We start from the raw sequence: 21370 nt of genomic DNA on the forward strand, positions 1-21370 counted from the left end.
GTTTCACATCAGTCTGTCACACTTGCATGCCAGGCTTGCTCAGATCACCATTCCCCTGGTTCCCACCTCCCCCTCCACCTCCCCCACCTCCACCCATCCCTCCCCTTTCGTCCTCGTCATCGCTGTCCAGTTCCTCGCTCTTTCGCTTGCTGTAGCGTTCGTACAGCACCATTAGCACGCCCATCACCCAAGCCGACACCGTACCGGCCGAGAAGATGACAAAGCCGATGGCGATGAAGAAGAGGTAGTCCCAGTAGCCCAGGCCTTGGTGGCAATCTGCCCGCAACTGCATGCCGACCTCCGCCAACCGCTGGCCAGCCAGCTCCGGAGGGTTGTGGCAAACTGTCTGGCCCTCATCTGGAGGTGAGGAGAGAAAGAAAAAGAAAAAAGAGAGTGGAGGAGTAATGAGAGAGGAGATTAATGAGGAAAGACATATCATAAAAGAGAGCAGTGGCAGAGAATAATCAGTGTGTGGTTGAGGATGAAGGGCAGAGTATCGGGAGAGAAAAGGGGAAAAAATGTAATTACTCAGGAGAAAAAGGTATGCAAACATCAAACGCCAGGATCCAAACAAACAGCTTTTAAAAATGCACTGATAACCTTTGTGATAAAGGATCCCGAGAGACACAACAGATTTCCTCTGAGTAATGGGGGTCTTTGGTGTCTAGGGCACGGGATCATTATTACGCTGTACACATACTCATGCACATGTATGCAAGGAAAGGTGACTTGACTGCAAGCCTGGGGCACATAAACGCTCCCCTACGCTCGTGTACATCATTATACACCAGCAAATCACTATGCACTGGTGAGAAGATAAGGAGTGTTTTCTCTGACAAAACATCTGCTGCTCGTAATGGGAAAATGATAATCAGCCGGAGTAACTGTCATCCACACAGTAAAGCAGAAACACTGACACTTTTAAAACAGTAAATGACTTATTTATGGGGTTTGAGATTTAACAAAAGAGAGGTCAAAGGTTAGGGTCAACTACTGAAGCCAGATAGGTCCCAATCTCTTTGTCCGTGCTTGTCCTAGCCTCCTTGAATCAGTTCATTCTGCTACAGTGAATTTGCATTAGCATATACAGTACCCTCGTGTATATCAATTAATATGAACACAGCGCTAACAAGAGAGAGGATGGAGGGTAGAGGGACTCGCTCTGCATGCATCTAGTAGTGTAATCAGAAACAAGAACAGTATGCGCTGTTTCCTATCAGTTCATCTTACTTTAGAAGCACGGCTAATTCCCATGCTTCTTCATTCCCACCCTCCCTGCATGCTTGATTGCATTTGTCTACATAAAGGGAAGGAGCTTGTGTGTTTGTTTTGCTTTTTCTTTTTCTTTATTCCAAGCTGGGGGAAAACGAGAGAGATGAGAGACCGAAAAAGAGATAGACGGACAAATCGAGATGAGCACTTTTAAAAACCGAGAGAAAGATAACGGCACAAAACAGGGACGGAGGAAGAAAAATGCAAACAAATGCACAGAGAAAGAGTGTATGCACACACTAAATAGGAATCACAAGATAGACAGAACATAGAATATGAGCGAAGTCTCTGGCGCTCCATTCCTCTGATGGATTATTGCTGTTAACAGTGTTAATTAAACTGCAGTCATCTACCAATGAAGCCAAAGGTCTGGACATGGAAATGAGCAATGGGAACAGAATGACTGGATATGATCTATACATCTCAGACTACTTGCCAGGGATTTGCAGAAGCAGCAGTTTGAAGTAAGAACTAGAAGGACGCCCAAATGAACCTCAAACCTAAAGTGTTTTATTCTGCCCAAGATAACCACGAGACACATTATACTGGTGGTAAGAAAAGTGGAATCAAACAAAGCAAACTTGGTGTTTTGAAAAAGGTTTCCCAAACCTGCTCGGGAGAACTTTCACAACACATATATCTGCAGTGGTTTTATGTTTTTGATCAATACAGCGTTGCTTATCACCTCCCCGGGGGCTTTCTCCCACTCTTGAGAAGAAGAGTTGAGCTGATGTTGTGTCAAGTCTGCTGCATGTGTCAAGTGATGGATTGGTATTCTTCTGTAACCAAATAGCTTTGATGTTTTTTCTTTTTAACAGCTGTCCATGTGAGTGCTGAGAGTATGAGGTCACTGAGTTAGTATTTAACACCATAAAACAGGATTAGTTGTCAGAGGTGCACAATTTTTCAGTGGCAAATAAACAACTGAGGATAAACTGGAACATATTCTGCATGTAACACCTTTTTTCTTTATCCATCTTTGACAGTCAATCAGAAAATAGACGCACAGAGATTTTACATCGCCCCTCTCTTGTCTCTGCTCGCTTCCCTTTTAGAAGTAATCGTAGAAGTGATCGGCATGAAAAAGAGACCTGATTTAAAAAGCTGGGAGAGAATACTGAGAGGGGACAAATACAGTGGTTAATGCCGAGTGTTCAGTGGGCAACACAAAGGGCAAGATTATATACTTTATTATTAGACACAGAAATTATGCTGTTTGTATTTTACCGCACTGGTAGTTTTGTAAATGGCATTAACCTTAGAGTGTCTGTAAGTTAATAGGCCAAAATTGGACCGACGGATGAAATTTACTGCTGGAAATGTGAAAGTAAAACAGGCGCATTCCTGAATGTAATGAAGAAATTCTTTTATATTTCTCCTTTGTGGAAATTAGTTATCAGAAAGTCCTGGAGAAAGCAGGGACAGGGCTCTTTAAACCCACCCAAACAAGACTTTACTGGCTCTTCGAGGATTGTTCTCCACTAAGACACTAAAGGCGACACCTGATTGAAATGAATCATGGCCTTTGTTTGTTGCAAAGGATTTTTGATGTCATTCAGTAATTCACTATTACAATACAAAATCTATATAGGCCTTAAATAGGCTGTCTGTGAACCCAAGGGATAAGATCACCATTGCTGCCTCCTTTAACTGCTGCCCAAGCCACAATGCAGCAGGCCACAATGGCACATCTACAGGCGATGGACCCACTTGTTTGGGCTGCATCCAGCCGAGCTCCATGGATAAAGGTCTGACTACCCTTTGGGATCCCGATATCTACTAAGTAAGGTTTTTCAGGCATTTCTAACTGGGAGAAGACCCAAGACATGCTTGAGAAATTCTGCCTCTTAGTATCGTTGGAAGGGCTGCAGCAGGAGCCTGAGGACAGCTCAGGACAAAATAATCTGTGGAGGAAGTATGGAAGGTCAGTTCTGTTTTTATTTTATTATTTTAATCTGCTTGTCACTAATCTTTTATCCATGTTACCTTATTTATGTTGAAAGGTCTTCATATGTTGGAAAACTGCACTAAACTTCCTTATGTGTCTTCACTGTTCGTGGCTGTCCCTCTGTCATCGTCTTCCACTGTTTCTGGCACAGCTAGCTGGTCTGCTCTGTCTCATTACCTTGCCAATCTTGCCTCGAGGCTGGTGTGAGGATTTGTTTTCCTGCGTATATGCAGTGAGGTGTTTTCTTTTCTCTCTTGCAATGTAACATTCGTAACCGGATGCTGGAACAGTGAGGTGCAATCAGAGGCTGTGCAGACTCACAACAGCAAACAGGTCCCTCGGGGTATTGGGGTCTCGTTTGTTCTTCTTCCGTCAACATTTCATGTGTCTTGTAACAATTCAAACTCTGGTCACAGTTCTTGGCTGCATGGTACTGCTGCCTGTTCTTCTCTAAAGTGTGATGAAAGGCAGTATGCCGATTGAGCGTGCTCCACTTGTATTCCTCTGTGTGCGTCTGAGCAAAGTGAACAAACAAGAACACTGTCTCACACTAAAACAATCTTTCAACAGAAAACTCTAATATTTAAACAATAGATAAGCATGAAAGTACGATGCATCCACCATGTTCCTGTTATTTAGTGTTAGCTGTGAAGTTAACAATAATCAGGCAGCCTGACAGAAGCAAAAGTTAAGTCTTACTTTGGGAAAACGTATTCAATTCACATGACTCTCTTTATTGTCTTCCAATTGATTTTGTATGAAAAGCAGCCCTTTTCTCATTGATTAAAACACAAAATGAGAACTGACCATTGACAAAAGGATCATATGATACAGATCAATAAGATTTACTGGCAGTAATAGTAACCTGGATCTGCACTTTTTTCATAAACACTTGGTAAGTTTTAGTTTTTTACTTGCAAAGTGCCATGAGTTAGTGCTTGTGAATTAGCATTAAATGGAAGAAAACTGTATTGCATTTAATTAAAATGAGCAAGCATAGGAACTTAATGAGTTCATCCTAGCACAAGACATACAGTGGGGTAAATAATTCTTTGACCCCCTGTTTCATTTTAATGGAGAGAGGCAAAATATCAACCAAAAAAGTCAAAAGAAAAAACATCCATCCATCCATCCATTCGCTACCGCTTATCCTTTTCAGGGTCGCAGGGGGCGCTGGAGCCTATCCCAGCTGTCATAGGGCGAGAGGCGGGGTACACCCTGGACAGGTCGCCAGTCTGTCGCAGGGCTAACACACAAGGACAGACAACCATTCGCACTCACATTCACACCTAGTGGCAATTTGGATTATCCAATTAACCTATCCCCACAAACTGCATGTCTTTGGACGGTGGGAGGAAGCCGGAGTACCCGGAGGGAACCCACGCAGACACGGGGAGAACATGCAAACTCCACACAGAAAGACCCCGGCCTGATGGTGGAATTGAACTCAGGACCTTCTTGCTGTGTGGCAACAGTGCTAACCACCGTGCCACCGTGCTGCCCTTGAAGAAAAAACATAAAAGTTAAAAATTAATTTGCAGGTTATTGAGTGAAGTAAATATTTGATCCCCTATGACCTAGCCAGAATTTTGACTCCCACAAACTGGCTGTATGCCCTTGTAACACCCAGATTATAATGAATCAGTCAAATAATTAAAGAGACTCCTGATCTATTTATGACCGCACCAGTGGCTTCTTCCAGCAGAAAAACCCTCCATGTCACAAAGTTCAATCATCTCAAACTGGTTTCTGAACATGAAAATTAGCCCACAATAATCAGATATCAATCCAATAGACTAATAGGAGATGTGCATCATGGGTGTAAAGTGACCAGCGAGTGTATGTAGCCTGTTGTATTTAATCTAAAGAGTTAAGAGTTTTAGACTGTAACATGGTGTGAGCTGGGCAGGTGTCATGTGTAAGGGCTTCTGTCAAAAGCACACACAAAGCCTGATGTTAAACAAGAAAGGTGTAAATTTAATGCAAATTTTGGAAGAACATGACCACAAAAAGCACTGCAGAGTTGAGCAGGATTTACCAAAGTCGAGCAGTGAGTCAAATAAGTAAACAATGAGATAAATAAAAATGCAGAGGATCCCCAAATGGATGAGAGGCATGCAGGAGATGAACACGATAAGATCGAGTAATGGCTAAACACAGACGAGGAGAGAAAAAGGATAAGCCACAGGTGGAGGGAAGGGAGTAATAAGGAAATAACTTTTAGAATACAACGGGTAATAGGAACGGATTACAGGAGAAGGCCTCTGTCGGTGCGCCCCAGGGTGGCTGTGGCTACAATGTAGCTTGCCATCACCAATGTGTGAATGGGTGGATGACTGGTTGTGTAAAGCGCTTTGGGGTCCTTAGGGACCAGTAAAGCACTATACAAATACAGGCCATTTACCAGTTGGTTCTGTGTCGTTCAACAGGAAGACGTCTGAATTCCCGCCCACAAATACATTTATCCTGCACACTTGTGGCTACGCTTTGGAGATAATTCACTGCCGCTTCCAATCCCAGATAAGAGAAAATAATGTGAGTATTACTGCAGAATACAGGAAAAGGTGGCAGCCTGGATGATTCACTCTGTGTTCAGTCTCTCTTCACCGTCTGTTTCCTTGTCACTCACTGTTTTCTCACTCATCCCATCACTCAGCCATCACTCTGGCAGCATGCCCTTGACATTTTCAGTAGTTGTCCCTGTTTTTCACAGTCGCTATTTTTCACTGAATTTTGTCTTTAATAAGATATGCACTGGTACTTTTGGTGAATGTAGTTAAAACTGTTATTTTCTTGTTTAAAGTCCAGCATTTTAGGCATTGTAGCCATTCTCTCCGGTTAATATCTAATCTGAAGACTGTTTCATTAAATGTCCAGTTATAGTACCCATTCAGTACAGGTGCTAATTCATTTTAAGCACACCTTTTTGAAAACTTAAATGTGTATAAAAGGGTGTTACTTGCAAACTTGTGCTAACATTTGCTCTTCTTTCCATTTGCCTGTGCAGTTAACCTGCTCATTGTCTCATTAAAACTTCTCAGTAGGTGCAGCACTTATACAATTCTGCAAAATGAAACAAATACCCCGAGAGCTAAACCAGGGGTATTTTCAGGTTAAGGACTGTGTGGATGTGCATGAGAAAGGCTCGGAGAGAGCAGAGAGCGAGTGTGGAGCACAAAGATAAAGAGATGTGTGCCTGCGCTATTTGTTCCTGCAGAGTAGTTTGAGTGCAGTCTAATTCCAGCAGTTTCAGGACAGTTACTGCAGCCTCGAAAAATTGACAGTTTGCATGCTCACTGCACTGCAGTTTCCCCATTTTTCAAACACACCTTAAACAAGCTGCAGGGCAAGGCATACACACTCATTATGACGTAGTGTGGCCTGAACCAGGTGGTTTCATATTGCCCTACACTTAGATTCTGCAATATGCAGTCGGTAAAATGTTATTGCTGTCTGGTTCTTGGTTTCCTGCATGGTGTACACCTGCCTGTTTTTTTGTACCTTTTACCCAATTATGTCTGCTGTGCATGCCATAATGTCACCGTGTTATGTCAGTGTGCTAATGACTGGACACAAATCCCTGCAGCTCACTGACACCTGGCCAGTGCTTATAAGGATAAAAATATCACAGGAGGAAATAAACATAAGCAGTCAATCATGTAACACCTTACTTTTTAAAATAGACAAGCGGATATAAAGGCACACAAGCCCAAGACACGAGTAAGCACCTCTCTAAAAGCCTCAGATCAAGCAGAACTTTCCAGGAATTGTGAATGGGAACTAAGACTTCCTGTTTTATTTGAAAGAGTGCACAATATAGCAATCCAGTGACTATAAGCAGTGTATGTGTGTGCATATGCATCTGTAATCAGAGGTCATGAGTGTTTGTGAGTGTCAGTCACTGAGCCTGGGTGATACAGTCTCAGTGTCTAATCATCAGCTGGGTAGATTCCAGGCTCGGTGTTGACAGGAAAGCGGGCTCATTGCTTCCCCGGAGGTGTTGCTAATGTGGGGATGAGATGCTGCTGAAAAATGCTGTTGACTCGTTGACTTCACTCTAACTTGTTCACTAGTCTCTGATGCTCACTCGCATAAGACGGCAACGAGCAGCGGAATAACAACTGCTTTTTTTTTTCTTTTTCTTTTTTGTGAATGCACACAAAACAAGAGAGGCCTGTAGTTTAAAGGACCTTAAGATGCAGGTCTGCATTTTAAGCTCATGTGTGCATTTACAGTATGTTCACATTACACACATGTATGATCAGATCTCTGAGCTATTACCCTGCAGGGGCAGAGATGCTATCCTGTGAAACAGGAGCGGAGCTATTTATAAACAGATTAATTACGCCAGTGCACATGGTAATTAGTACAGTTTTGGTCCTGTACATGTGGAAGCCGTAGATACGAGCAGCCTCTAATACCTTCAATCACAGAGAATTAACTTAAGTCTGTTTTACATATTTCTGTGTGTTTACACGCTTAGTGGAGGCCACTATTCAACCAGACACCTTGACTGAAGCCTTTAATCAGCTACCCTGATGATACGTCTCTGACAACCCATTCTTCTCTGTTGCCTTTATGACCTCTGACCTCCAGGTGGAGGAAGAGTACTAAGAACAGAATTTGAAGAATTATTTATGAATCAATAAGATTACAGTGGACAATAATGTCCTTAATACATACTATCATTCATTCAGGGATTTGTGAAAATTAGACCATACTGCAAAACCTGCAGATTTACTATCAGATATCACTGTGTTATTTGTTGTGTTATTTGTATATTATGATAATAAAATTGTTCCGGAACCATCACTGCAATTCACCAGTGTTGTTTTGATGTCTCAGATTTGTACTCAGAGGCAACATCATAGAGTGTGCATAGGTTCTGTAAAGTAACGCCATCTTGGCGTAAAACCTGAATTCTTTCTAATGATTAGTAGAGTAGACATCTGTTAAATCACATTGTATAGAAGTCTAAGAGAAAACCACCCCACTGCTTCAGTGATTTTATGGCACCACTCACTAACTTTAAGTCTTTCTGAATATAAAATTATGTTAATTTTGTAAATCACGGGCCCCAGTACTGACAAGAAGCATGTTAAAGATCCATACTGCGCTGTAGATATCTGGTATCAAAAGGGTCACATCAAGGGTTCAGAAAAAGGGCTTTGCACACACTGTATGGCTATGTCCACCTTTCATTCACAGTCTATGGAAATTACTAAAGTTGGCTTGTTCTGTATTGGAAAGCACCTCCATAAAGATGGAGCTGTGGTGGATGACTTCCCTATTTCAGTAGCCGGCAGGATCGGAGGAAGGAGGCAGGCGATTGAAGCAGCTGACAGCAGCAGAGTTCGAGGTGACAGAGAGACACAATAAAGTGCACAATAAATAAAAGTTTTGAGAGCAGCCATATCTGAGTCGTTCTGGGTCCTTTCACATAGCTCTATCGGGATCACCTTGTTGGTGGAAAAATATAAATGTATGCTTGTGTTTTCTTTGGTATTTTTAAAAGGAACAAATAATGTATTTTTGCAACAGGCTGCAAATAATAAAGTCCCTACAGATACAATTCAATACAGGTTATTTGCTACTGTGTAGACACAACACTGGCTCATGAGGTAGGCCCATTTTTATTGTTGAATGATTCATAGGTTGATGTCAAGTTGCAAAGGGAAAGAAAAAACATTCTTCTGAAATTGGTCAGTCAATTTTGAAAGAAAAACCCTTCAAAAAGCCTGGAGATCTATTGCTTGAGATAGTCTGGCTCATTGAAAGGAAAATATTTAAAAACGAGGGGTGGATCAAGACTTTAGACTCTGCTGTACTTTAAATAACAGTTACACGAGATAAGACATAAGGAACGATGCATACATTATAATTTCCATTTAGAAAACGGAGACTTGATTTTTACTGCTTTACCTAAAATGCCTAGACATATTTAAATCTCCAAATTTTCCCAGTCATGCTCATTACAAGCCTACAAAATCCAGCATAAGACATTCTGGGGGCCCTCCCCTCACGGCGAAGCTCGGATATCTCACCGTTTAGCCAGCTAAATGCATCATACTGGGGAAGGCAAAGAAGACTAAGAATAGTTGACCTTTTCTCCATCACATCCACTAGGGCTGAATAACACACGCCTTCACACTCTTCTCAAATATGGCATTAGTCAGATTACCACCATCCTCCTATCTATCATTTCTCCATATGATCCCTTCTTCCTTTGGCAGAGAATGAGTAAAGAGAGAGAGAGTGAAGGTCAGATAGCAGCAGCTCCATCTCTCTTCTCTTTCCTCTATCTCTTGTCACTGCCCCCCTCTTTATCACCTTCCACTTTTCATTCCCGCTCTAGCACGTTTGCATTTGTTCTCCTCTTCAGCCCCGTTTCCCTCATCTTCTACATCCTCCTATTTCCCTGAGTTTTTTTTTATTTTTTGCTCCGTCATCTTCACACTCTCCGCTCTCTTTTCCAATTTCATTCTCTTGGCTTACATGCTTGGTTTGCCACACGCACGTGCACATACGTGCAGCATGTAAACGCAGTCATGCACATGAACTCACACACCTGTGCTATCTCCCTTCTGTGCCTCAGGTGATCACATCACAAACACACCCACACAAGCATCATACCAATCCTGCGTTCGAGCTCACACAGTAAAATGCACAGAGACATAAAAATACATAGAGGCTACACTATGAAGGAGACCAGTTGAATTTGATATGCCTCTCTGCACCAGATGGGTCTGAGGAATGGTTCCAGCTGATAAATAATGCATCATCTACCTGTATTAAATTGAATCGATGCCTCCTTGTCATAATGAATGTTTTAATGGGTTTGAGTGACAGATCTGGGGCATAGATGATTGGTAAGTCCTCAATAGTCTGTGTGTTTTTGTTTTTTTGTTTTATTTCTCCTTGCTGTACCCAAAGTTCATTTTAATCTCTTTGCCCAATTTATTATCCCTTTCTGTCCTTTCTCATTTTGTCCTCTCTTCTTTTCCTGTGTTACTTCAGCTGTTCTCTCTCTTCTCATCTCATCTAATTTCTTCAGTAATTAAAGATTCGCTTTCATTAAAGTCAAAATCAGGTGCAATTTCTGAGAAACCTAATGTCTTTCTTTCACTGTGACATCTTTAAACTGGCTGACCTCTGTTTGTCTTTTTCATTTTATAAATATTTAACTCTTGCCCCATGCGTGGCCCCCCTGCCTTGGCTCTTTGCCTCTGGGCTCCCAGCCATCCAGGGGACTGATGAGCAGCCAGAAAATACTTTCCCCAACACTGGAGTCATAACACTACCAGCTCTGCCAGCCCGAAGGCAGGACAAGCCACTCAAAGTCTGTGTATTTAGCTGAGACACTTGTCAAATATCACCCTACAGTGAGTACAGCAAGGCATTTAACAAGCTGAAATGTTATTATGACAAGGGAAAGTACATTCCCTGAGTACTGACAACTCATAATAGAGAATGGAGATCAGAGCATGACAGGTAAGTCAGAGTTGTTGGAACGCATGACCAAACAGACAATGTTATATAAAAATCTTCCTGAACGTACCTTTTTCTTGTTGATTTATTGCCATGACAAACAAGACTAGTCCGAGACGGCACACCTTCAACTGAATTAAGTCCATGGATCCAGGTTATTCTCTGATATCTTCTTCAGAGCAGCAAGGTGATCGCTCTGTTTTATGTTTTTTCAGTTTGATACGTGGTTGCAAAGATTTGGATATTCTCGCACCTTGCCCTGTCTTGCAGCTGTAAAAAAGTTTCCGTATCCACATCTAAATAATTTCTATGTTAAGCCAGACTCCACTTTTAGTGAAACTGACAGATAAACAGAAAAAAATCCCATTTCCTCTTTGCTGGATGTAATACTTCATGCAAACCGTGGCGTGTGAACATCAGCATCATTAGACAGCACATGTCCCAAAAGCAGAAAATCAACACCCGACACACTGTGAAGTGCAGCAAAGTGAATGAGTTATTATTATTGCTGAGAAGTTTGCCTGTAATGTAAGAAGTTATGTCCATGACTGACAAATGTCTCCGCACTACAGCGTTTTATGTGCACGACACAACAAAGTAACAAACTGAGGTTATTTTTCTCTCCATGAATATCATGTTTCTCCCTAAAACTGCATTTATTATTTTTTTCTCTTGGGTGCAGCTTACACATGCCAGAAGTGGCTTTGTTAGATGAATGTGGCTAACATATTAGCGAACAACTGGCTGTTTTTACATTGGAGTTGCACGCTTGTCCACCTGATTACTGATAGTCTGACATTTACTGTTTTTCCTTTCAGCTCTGATTTATTCATTTGCTCTATAAATATCAGGTTCTCTACAACTCACTGCTGCAAAATGAACTGAAACTGATCTCCAGGCATTACCCCACACAGCCATCTCTAGGGCTTCGAGAGAATGGCCTGAAAATGAGAAAATATCCAGCGAGAGGAGAACGAACAGACTGCTGTTTATAGCATGAGAACAATATCTTAAATAACCACCTGCAACAACTGAGGAATGCACTTCAGACCTCGAAGCAGCAGAAGACCACACTGGGTGGCGTGCCTATCATCTAAGAACAGAAATCTGAGGCTATGATTGACATCACGACTCACCGAAATTGGGCAATAGAAAATTAGAAAATGCCTGGTTTGATAACTCAATTTCTCCTGCAGACAGTAGGGTCAGAGTTTAGTCTAAACATGAACACGTGCCTTAGTTTTGACGTGTTTCAACAGTTCAGGCTGCTGGTGGTGTAATAGTGCTGGGGAAATCTTCTTGGCGCGCTTTCCCCCCCCTTTAGTACCAACTCAGCATCCTTTCATTGCCACAGCCTACCTGAGTATTGCTGCTGACTAGTCATTGCTCTCCATCTCTTTATTGCCACAGTGTGCCTATGTTCTGATGGCTGATTCCTGCAGAAAAATGCACCATGTCACAAAGTTCAAATCATTTCAAAATGGATTGTTGAACATGGCAATGCACTATATTCAAATGACCTCCACAGTTTCCAGATGTCAATCCAACAGAGCACTTTTGGGATGTGGTGGAACGGGAGATTGACAGCATTAATGTGCAACTATCATGACAAATCTGCAGTAACTGTGTGACACTGTCATATCAAAATGGACCAAAATCTCCCAGGAATGCTTCCAGCACCTCGTTGAATCTATCCCATGAAGAAGTACGGCATATTTGCAAACGTAAGGTGGTCCAACGCAGTAATAGCAAGGTGCACCTAATAAAGTGATCAGTGAATGTAAAACAAAATAGCTGAAAGATGCTAAAATGCTTCACAGAGCTGAGGAAACTGCTGAGTTAGGTGATAAGTCTGTCATTGTGGCAAGGGGCAGTTACAAAACAACTGCAGGAAAGAAGACCAACAACGCCACCAGGGGATTTTTTCAGCTCAGTAAACATTAATCTAATAATCCCAAATTATATCAACAATTAGTAACCAAAGCACACAGACTTGTTACGGGCAAGGCAAAGGTGTGACAGATGAATTTCAATACTTTATTTGTACAAGTCGATAACTCAAAAATAAGTGCTCCAACAAAAGAAAACAAGTTAAAAACCACACAAAAACCCACAAAATTTGTTAAAATATTACTTTATTATAATATTTATAAAAGAAGCCAACTACAGTCACAAAGCTAAAAAACATATTAAAGTACCACTCCAGGCAAAAATAACTAATTAATACAACTAGCTGGGGGCCACTTGCGGAGACAATCTACACTGAGAAAGGCTCACTCAGGGTTGCAACCAGCGACTCACCAAATGTGTCTCACTGCGACTGATTTGTCAAAGAAGCTATTGAAATTAATCTGTCACACTTCTGCCTTGCCACTAATGAGTCTGTGTGCTTTAACTACCAATTTGCAAAATAATTAAGGTTTATTAAATTAGTATTTCCTGGGGTGCAAATCTGCAGGTGGTGCTGTTGGTCTTCTTCCTTCCAGTTCTCTTGTAACTGAAACCCCCAGCGCCAAACCCCACGCCTAGCGCCATTATGACAGAACTCCTTCAATATAGAGTCTAAATATTATACATGATTAACTAAAAGTATCTTTACTTCTTTTCTCTTGGTTAATTTTAGACCCTTTTTAATAACAGCAGCTGTTTCACAATTACATTAAGCTTCCCTTTCTGAAAATATCATTTTATCTAACATTTTTTTTCGAAGTCTTTCTTGACCAGGAAGAAATTTACAACATCAACCATAAAACCCGACTGCTTGCACCTCTAGCTCAGACTCGTTCTCTGTGACAGAGACTTTCCTGACGGTTTGTCTTTTTGCTTTTTTCGTGACTTTACTAAAGAAACGCATCCACTCTGTCTTTGTGTCTCTTCGTTCAATCACTCTGTCGCTCTCTCTCTTGTTGTCTCTCTTTTATTATGGCTGCCAGAGTCAAGTCATGTCAGCCTTTGTCAGTCACACATAACCAGCACAAACAAAAAGAAAAACTGGGTGACTTTCTTAAAAATGACGGGCATGTAAATACCTAACAACGACAAAAAGCACAAAATCTGTAACAGAAACACAAAAACAATCAAACCAAACTAAATTTGGTTTGAATCCAGGTATTATAACCTTAAACATCATCAGCAGCAAAACTGAAAACAATCCTGAATTAGTTATTGTGTCTGTCTGAAGATGAACTCTCACAAGCATACACACTTGCATGCACCTGATTCATATTCACACTGAGAGGTAGCGACAGCTGGAGTCTCTGTGCTTTAGACTCACAGCCCTGCAGTCTGATCAGGAGGCATTCACGACCACAGAAACACAACTACATGCTCTAACACACACACGTGCTCGCTTGACCCCGTTCACTTCGTTAAACTGGTTACGTGTTTGTTTATGAATGCCACGTTCATACTTGATTTGTCAGCCTGAGCGATGGAGGGTGTGCGATATGTGTTTCTCAATGAACAAAGTCTGAACTCCACTGATCACGTTTCTAACTTTTATAGAGCGGTGCGATGATGAATGAGTGTCACTTCATAATTATTAACTGTTACAGGTGTGAGTGTTTTTAAGGCAGAGTGGCTCAGCTGTGGGTGTTGGATTGTGTCACTTACAGTTCAGAAGCTCTCGGGTTAGAAAATGTGTTCTGATTTTCTTAGGAACTGCATGTCTAAAGGTGGATAACAACTTTGGGTACTTGTTGTCTTTATGTGGCCTTCCTCTAAAGCTCTGTGTCCCTTAATACTTAAATTTCCTATGGGTCCTGGCCTGAGGGTCCCCCTTAACCTCTAGCTTCCACACTAAGTGGGGTGAGTCACTCTCTCTCACACAGACAAACACACACGCTTCACACATGTACGTGTTGTCCTTAGTAAGAGCACAGGAGGCCAATTTTTTAGAGCATCATCATTAACCATCTGGACTGAGGGGCCCAACAATGTGAGCTCCAGTACACCCAAGTGGGCACTTTGTTTGCATGTGTGTTCATTAAAGTCTGTGTGTGTGTGTGTGTGTGTGTGTGTGTGTGTGTGTGTGTGTGTGTGTGTGTGTGTGTGCGCGCACGTGTGCGCAAGCAGGAGAGGTTAGTAAAAAAAGGTACAAAAGGACACAATCATCCTCTTAGCATTATCTCTGCCTTCAGGACTGAGATAAACAAAGCGGTGACATTGATGGGATGAACACCAGCTGTAAGACAGCAATCCATTGTCCCGAGCGATAACCCAATTCACCTGCTTACAGTTAAGCTCAATTAACCTTTGTGAGCAAAGATCACCTGAGCTTGTCCTCTCTGAGAAAGTCACAAGTCCACAAATTCTTCGTGGGTCATTCTTCCTCTGTGTTTAAGGGATTTTACAGCCGAGGTGCTGATGCCTTCCAGGTAAGAACAACACGAGGCTGCTTATTTGTTGGGGTAAACTCAAGGTATTACTGAGACGTGAAGGGCAGTTTGGAGGGACTGTGTTGCAGAGATCAGCAGGGGAACAAAATCTTCAGATTACTTTGACTCTGAGGTCAAACTCTTAGCTCTGGAGCCTCTCTCTCTCTCTGTGAGTGTGTGCTTTTCAGAAAGAGAAAGAGCATCTGACTGTGCATCTGTGCACACCTGGGGGAGGTTGGAAATATGTGTGTATACATATCAGAATAAAAGGAGAGCAACAGTGCAATAAGTGGCCCATCATCAGGAGCTAAGCCATCCACAAATGATGAAACCTTTAGGTCTTAAAAGTAAGAGTAGTTTCTTTTCCAGGAAAGAGCAGCCAAACGCACAGTGATCACCTCACAAAAGACTGCTGCCAACTGAAAAATAAACATGCATATATGGACCAATTTATGTGTTGTGCTATGTTCCATATAAAAGTAAAAAATACATTATCATTTTTTAAGTGTTTAAAACCATCATAAATGCCCGTTTGTGTATACATACAACCTCACCTTGGAACTTGTATCCCTCTATCTGCAGCCAAAGGCAGAGGTCCTCTGTGTCACAGTCGCATCTCCATGGGTTGCCGCTGAGCCCCAGAGACCTCAGAGCAGGCAGAGCGATCAGGCTGCTAATGTTGAGGGTCGTCAGGTTGTTCCGGCTCACATCGAGCACCTGCAGAGCCATGTTCTCTGCAAAGGCATCCGGGTGGATCTCCCCCAGACTCGGGTTATCCGTCAGCCGGAGCATCACCAGAGACGCTAGGGGCCCGAAAGTCCGGTCCTCAATCTGCAGCAGGTTGTTGAATGACAAGTCCAGATAAGCGAGTTTCCTCAAGTTCCCGAAAGTGGATTCGGAGATTTCTGTCAGTGAGTTGTTGCTACAATCCAGATAGACCAGATCGGAAAGGTAGTTGAGCTGCAGCGCCGGTAGGTCACCGATGCGGTTGTTCGAGATTATGAGCTGCCGGGTGGCCAGGGGGAGGTCATTGGGAAACTGGGTAAGATCCTGGCCAGCGCACTGGACCACCAGCTGGTCGTCGCACACGCATCTGTCAGGGCAACCGGCAGTGAGAGCCGGTGAAGGGGCCACCCCCATCACGAAGATAAAGAGGAAGAGGAGTCGGAGGGACTGGGCACTGGGCTCGGGCAAGAGACGCATGACGAGGCCGCCCAGAGCGTCATGAACTCGGGCTGAGCTGGACCAGGACTCTCCGGCGCTCTCCGGGCATCCTGCATGGGTGTGAGTATCTGGCTGTCTCTGCCTGAAATCCCGGCTCCTGTTTATATCCAGGCTCTTTCTCTCTTTCTCAGAAAGGCTATCGGTCAGTCACTCACACGCACGCTGGCGCACCACGCACGTCGCCACCAGACATCATTTCAGAAGGTGACCGCTTCTCAGGCTCAGTGGGTGAGACTTGTGCAGCTTATCGGACTTTGTCCCACCTGAGGAGACCAAAGAACCATTGAATGTTGTCGATCGCCCCCTCCGAGTCTCATCTTTGCGAATTAGTCGACTCCATCGGAGAGCATTGTTTATTTAGTTTCCAAACAAATACCATGACTTACGCAAAAAAAAAATTAAATTAAATTAAAACAAATCCCTGAATCCTGAACGCAGAGTCCGCGAAATGTTCTCCGTGGAGACGCACTCGGCTCACATGTGTCCTTGACTGTGTTTGTCTGAGTGATGTGCGCCACCGTCCAGCAGGCAAGTCGTGTTTTTCCCTCAGGAGTGCAACTGAAAGTGCGTCCTTCCACTGCGCTCACTCAGCCCTGTGTGACCGTGGCTCACTGCCGCGCTGTACTGATGCTGTCTCGCTCTGTGCGCCCTCCCTTTCTGACTCTCCATCCGCGCGTATACTGCAGCTCTGCACACACAAAAGTCCAGTTTGTGGTGTGTGTGTGTGTGTGTGTGTGTGTGTGTGTGTGTGTGTGTGTGTGTTGGCTATGGGCAATTTGTAGTGGTGACGTCAGCAGGTGTTGCCCTCTTTAGAAAACCAGACGTCCAGAGAGCAAACCGTCCGACCATCCGGTGAAACTCAAAGTCCTCGTGCCGTTGTGTTTTTGTGTGTGCGCGCATAAAATAATAATAATAATAATAATAATGAAAACAACTCAATCATAATCTTGTCTGAAAGCAGCAGCCTCTTAGCCATGCACAAATTTAACAGGCCTTATCTCATGTGGTCCACTGGCTAATTTCTCCCTTGTCTTTTCCCCCAGCGGCTTGTTGACAACATAATGCATTCAAATTGGATTGTGCGCGCGCGTAGTTATTAATTTTTTCTGGCATAGTCAGATTTTAATTTGGTCAGGCAGTCACACACTCCCTTATCCACATGCCACACGTTTTGTTGTCTTACAGTTGGAAGTAAGTTGACAGGATGTTGACTGTCACATCCCATTAGTGTCATTCAAAAGTTCACTTTCAAATGGGAGATGAGTGAAGCAAAGGTGTTATGCAAAGCTATGCGACAGGTGTCAGAGATGGAAATAGTTCAAAAGTCAGAGAAATTAGGTCAAAGGCTCCTTCGTAAGGGGTCACATAGAGGTATGGACTTAAACTGGCTGCAGCTCAGCTACAAATCCCCTTTGCTTCTAGTAAAAAAACAACAACCCCAAATTATATTTTAGTTTGTACAAATATCTTGTCAGCTATCCAAATTCAAACGAAGCAATACTAATGCCCTGAAATTTTTCTTACGGAAGACCGTTTCACCCCAAAAACACTATTGCTATCCAACATATGTCAGGTCAAAGGTTAAGGGTTTAGGGCAGGACTTCCTCATTTGAGCTAGTAGCATATTTAAACCACAACAGGAGCTTAAACATGCATATAAGAAATAGCTGGTTGTGTTTTGTCAAAGGTGACTGCTGTCAGGAGTCTAAAATGTAGCGTAAATTTTTTGTTTCTTCTGAAAACATGAAGTGAGGAGCATAAAATGCCACTTTCAACAATCTTAAACGGAATTAACCCAATCTGGTATGAACATGAAACCAGAGATCAAGAGAGTCAGAGTTCTTTGATTTACAAACACCCTGGTGGCATTTTTATTGCAATCAATGAAGAACCTTAATCTTGGTTTAAAAAAAACAACAACACAACATTGGAAGCTTTAACATATTAGAATGTCAGGGGTAAATATTAATTTTCAGGAGCCAGTTAGATCAGCATAAACACCAACACCTTTAAAACTTTAAATTAGTAAATTTAATCCTTTTTATTTAAAAATAATGAAAAGAAAATTACAAGCACAGTAACTATTTCTTTGTTTGTGGTCTCTCATTGTTTTCCATCTGCCTTCAGAGCTACTTGTCAGGTTAGGGCTGTGTGCAGGCAGGAGTGGTGGTAAGGAGGACCCAAAGTGCAGACGCTCGGAGGCAAAAGTGTATTTCAAAACTCAGCTTTTATTGCTGGCAAACGTAACAAAAATCCAACTAAACTTACATGCGCGAGCAGGCAGAACACACAGCATAAATGAGGGTAGACCACGACACAGAGAAACACAGGGCTTAAATACACAGGGGGAGCAATCAGGGAATGGGTAACAGGAGGGAAACACAGCTGGGGCAAATCAGGCCTAACGAGACAAAGGAAGCAAAACCAGACGCATATACATGAGACACGGACTTTCAAAGTAAAACAGGAAACATAACATAGACTGAACTAAAGACACAGACTCACATGCAGGCACTGCAACAGAGGGAACAGAGACATGGGACCAGGGCAGACAGACACTGACTGGACATGGGGATAAAGCAACTAAGGATACACAGCGACGCGAACTCGACAAGGGGAGACAGAGCAACTAGAGAAGACAGAGACATAAACCATAAGACAGAACTCAAAGAAACCAAAGACTAGAAATGATAAATAATATAATAAACTCAAAAACCCTGGGTCAACGACCCAGGCATCCTGACACTACTGTCTGATAAATCTGTTATTCATCCTAAAAAGTTTATTCTCCAAGAAACCCAATTTCAAGTTATTCTAGTAGTGTAAATCTTTTTTTTAATCAAATATAGGAAAACAAGAATAAGATTGTTACTTTTATTAAAACAGTATTTAAGACAAGTGACCTTTATTTCACTGCTGTGGGGGGGGGGGGGGGGGGGGGGGGGGGGCTTGAAATCTAAAAACATAGCCCAAAAAAGCATATTTACAAATGCCCAACTGGTTTCCAACCTGGAGTCAGGACTGCTACGAGTAGGTTGAAGGCGAATAAATGATCAAAGGTTGGTTGGATAATTGCACAGCCCCTTAAGATGATATTTTTCTAAGAAAGGAAAGTCAGTCGAGTAACATGTGGCCAGAGGAGACAAGCAGGCGCTGCTTCATAATAAGAGTTCACACAGATAACAAGCTGTAAAATATTACAGCTCTGACACCTACATCTTTTCATTTCAGAGCTGTTGTGGTCCAGCATGGTTATCTATCTCCAGTCTGATGTATGATTATTGAAGTAAAGCTCCACCGAGCCCTGAGCGGCCTGGAGAAAAATGAGCCTATTTGATCAGTGTCGGTTTCTCTCGGCCCGTCTGCTCCCTCTGTCGTGGGTTTCTGTCTAAATGGCCCAGCTGGATCGTGTTCGCGGCTAACCGCCTTGGTAAAGCCTGGTGATCAGAATCATTAATGTGACTTTCCTCCCTGACTGCTCAAAATGGTGTCAGCTTCCAAAGGGGCTTGTGTACATCCATGTGCTTGCATGCGTGCGTGAGCTGAGGGAACATCATGTGTCCAGGCTACGCGGCATTCGATGTCTTGTCTCGTACGGTCACGTGAGAGCGGCATGCGCTCTGTGTCATGCTCGTCTGCATGGATGTGACAGTGCACCTGTGTGGAGTGTGTGAGCGTATCTTTATTTTTTAATAAGGGTGTGTTCAGTGTCAGCTGTCAAGTGCCAGACAGACCGTCTGATCCCCAACCTGAGGAGAGGACTACCTCTACCATTAAAGGTGTCACTCACCTTTCCCTTCAGATCCACTACTTCACATCTTTTTGTTTTTCTTTGGAGAAATTGCTGGACTAAATAATGACAAGACAAATTGTTTTTCTTTTTGTAACAGCTGAAAATACTCACTTTTCACGAGCATATAGCTATAACTCCACTCTCCCTTTCTCTTTTTGTGGCTCAGTATGGTTGTAACTCTTCTCCCAATTTGCACAATCCCTCAGGCTATAAGGCCAAGGCTCTTTATTTTCAGGTTGTGTCCAAGTCCATCACTTTAATGTAACTGAGCCAAGAGTACAGTCATCTATCAGTCACACAGACTGCCTCCATACTGGATGCTATGGATAGAAAAGATTAAGTATAAAGAGACCGAACATGTGGACATTACATTTTATTTACAGCCTGTAATGGCTCAGCTTGGCCATAAAGAGGACTAATCTGAAAAAGGTCAAAATCATATTTTCATGTGCAGTGCTGTCCAGGGAGCATTTGAGTACTTAACATAATCCTGTGTTACATTAACATGTTTGAGTGTTTTGCAGTTCAAAGGGTTCCTTATTTATATTTAACGCTGCTTTGGTGCAGCTCCTGTCAAGAAAAAATATCTATTTCACTTCCTTCGCTTTAAAACAGCTTTTACTGCCTGTCTCTCACAAAAAGGTTTGAGGGTGCTCACAGCTACACATGTGTAGCAGGTCTGGTCATACTATGAGTATTGGCTCTCTTTGACATCATAAAGAGTCAAGAATAAAAAAAAACCCAAAAACCAAATGAACCTGTGTGCATGGAGCACTCAGAAGGCTGACTGGGTTACTTAAACATATGCTGACCTGATAATTTGACATGTGAAAAATGAGCATGTACCACTGTAATGTACCATAGTGTAGGTGTGTGTGTGAATGTCAGACAAGGTGTGTATAGAAAGGTTCCTGTTGTGCATGTTTGGACGAATGAGGATTGTAGTAAAATGTGCTTTGAGTTCTCAGGGTAAACACGTGCTCTAAGAAGCTGACTGGGTGATGTTAGCTGTATGTTTACTTATTTTCCAAGGTATACTTGAGTAGCACTGTGGATACTTGCTAGATGCACACCCTGATCAGGATTCAAACACCTAGTTTATTCCAAAAACAGTAATATTTTCACTACATTATCCAGATGCATCATTAGTACCAGAATCAGGGGCTGAAGGATCAGCTGGAGCAGATGTTCTAGTCTATAATGGTCCCAGTGGTAATGGAAGGGTTAGGCACCTAAACTGGAAGCATGTCTCCAGCTATATATATATAT

At 42.6% G+C, this 21370-nt stretch overlaps 2 protein-coding genes across 2 annotated transcripts in view; one reads left to right on the forward strand and one right to left on the reverse strand.

Annotated features, from left to right (window-relative positions):
- lrrc52 (leucine rich repeat containing 52) lies at positions 1-17009 on the reverse strand. The gene is made up of 2 exons (XM_026158741.1): positions 15639-17009; positions 1-357 (listed from the first exon to the last, which is right to left on the reverse strand). The coding sequence occupies exons 1-2, from the start codon at positions 16285-16287 to the stop codon at positions 17-19; spliced, it is 990 nt and encodes a 329-aa protein (XP_026014526.1). The 5' UTR covers positions 16288-17009; the 3' UTR covers positions 1-16.
- echdc2 (enoyl CoA hydratase domain containing 2) overlaps positions 14956-21370 on the forward strand; it is a 15085-nt gene continuing 8670 nt past the window's right edge. Inside the window, exon 1 of the mRNA XM_026158739.1 lies at positions 14956-15084. The gene's annotated coding sequence lies outside the window, so the exon portion shown is untranslated. The remainder of the gene's footprint in view (positions 15085-21370) is intronic.

Source organism: Astatotilapia calliptera, chromosome 23 (assembly GCF_900246225.1).
Source record: "Astatotilapia calliptera chromosome 23, fAstCal1.2, whole genome shotgun sequence".
In the NCBI taxonomy this organism is placed as follows: domain Eukaryota; kingdom Metazoa; phylum Chordata; class Actinopteri; order Cichliformes; family Cichlidae; genus Astatotilapia; species Astatotilapia calliptera.

Bases quoted from the DNA above. Each gene is read 5' to 3' on its own strand.
- lrrc52 (XM_026158741.1), bottom strand. From the start codon at position 16,287: ATGCGTCTCTTGCCCGAGCCCAGTGCCCAGTCCCTCCGACTCCTCTTC. The intron at 358-15,638 runs GTGAGGTTGTAT...CCTCACCTCCAG, and splicing joins AGAGGGATACAAGTTCCAAG to ATGAGGGCCAGACAGTTTGC.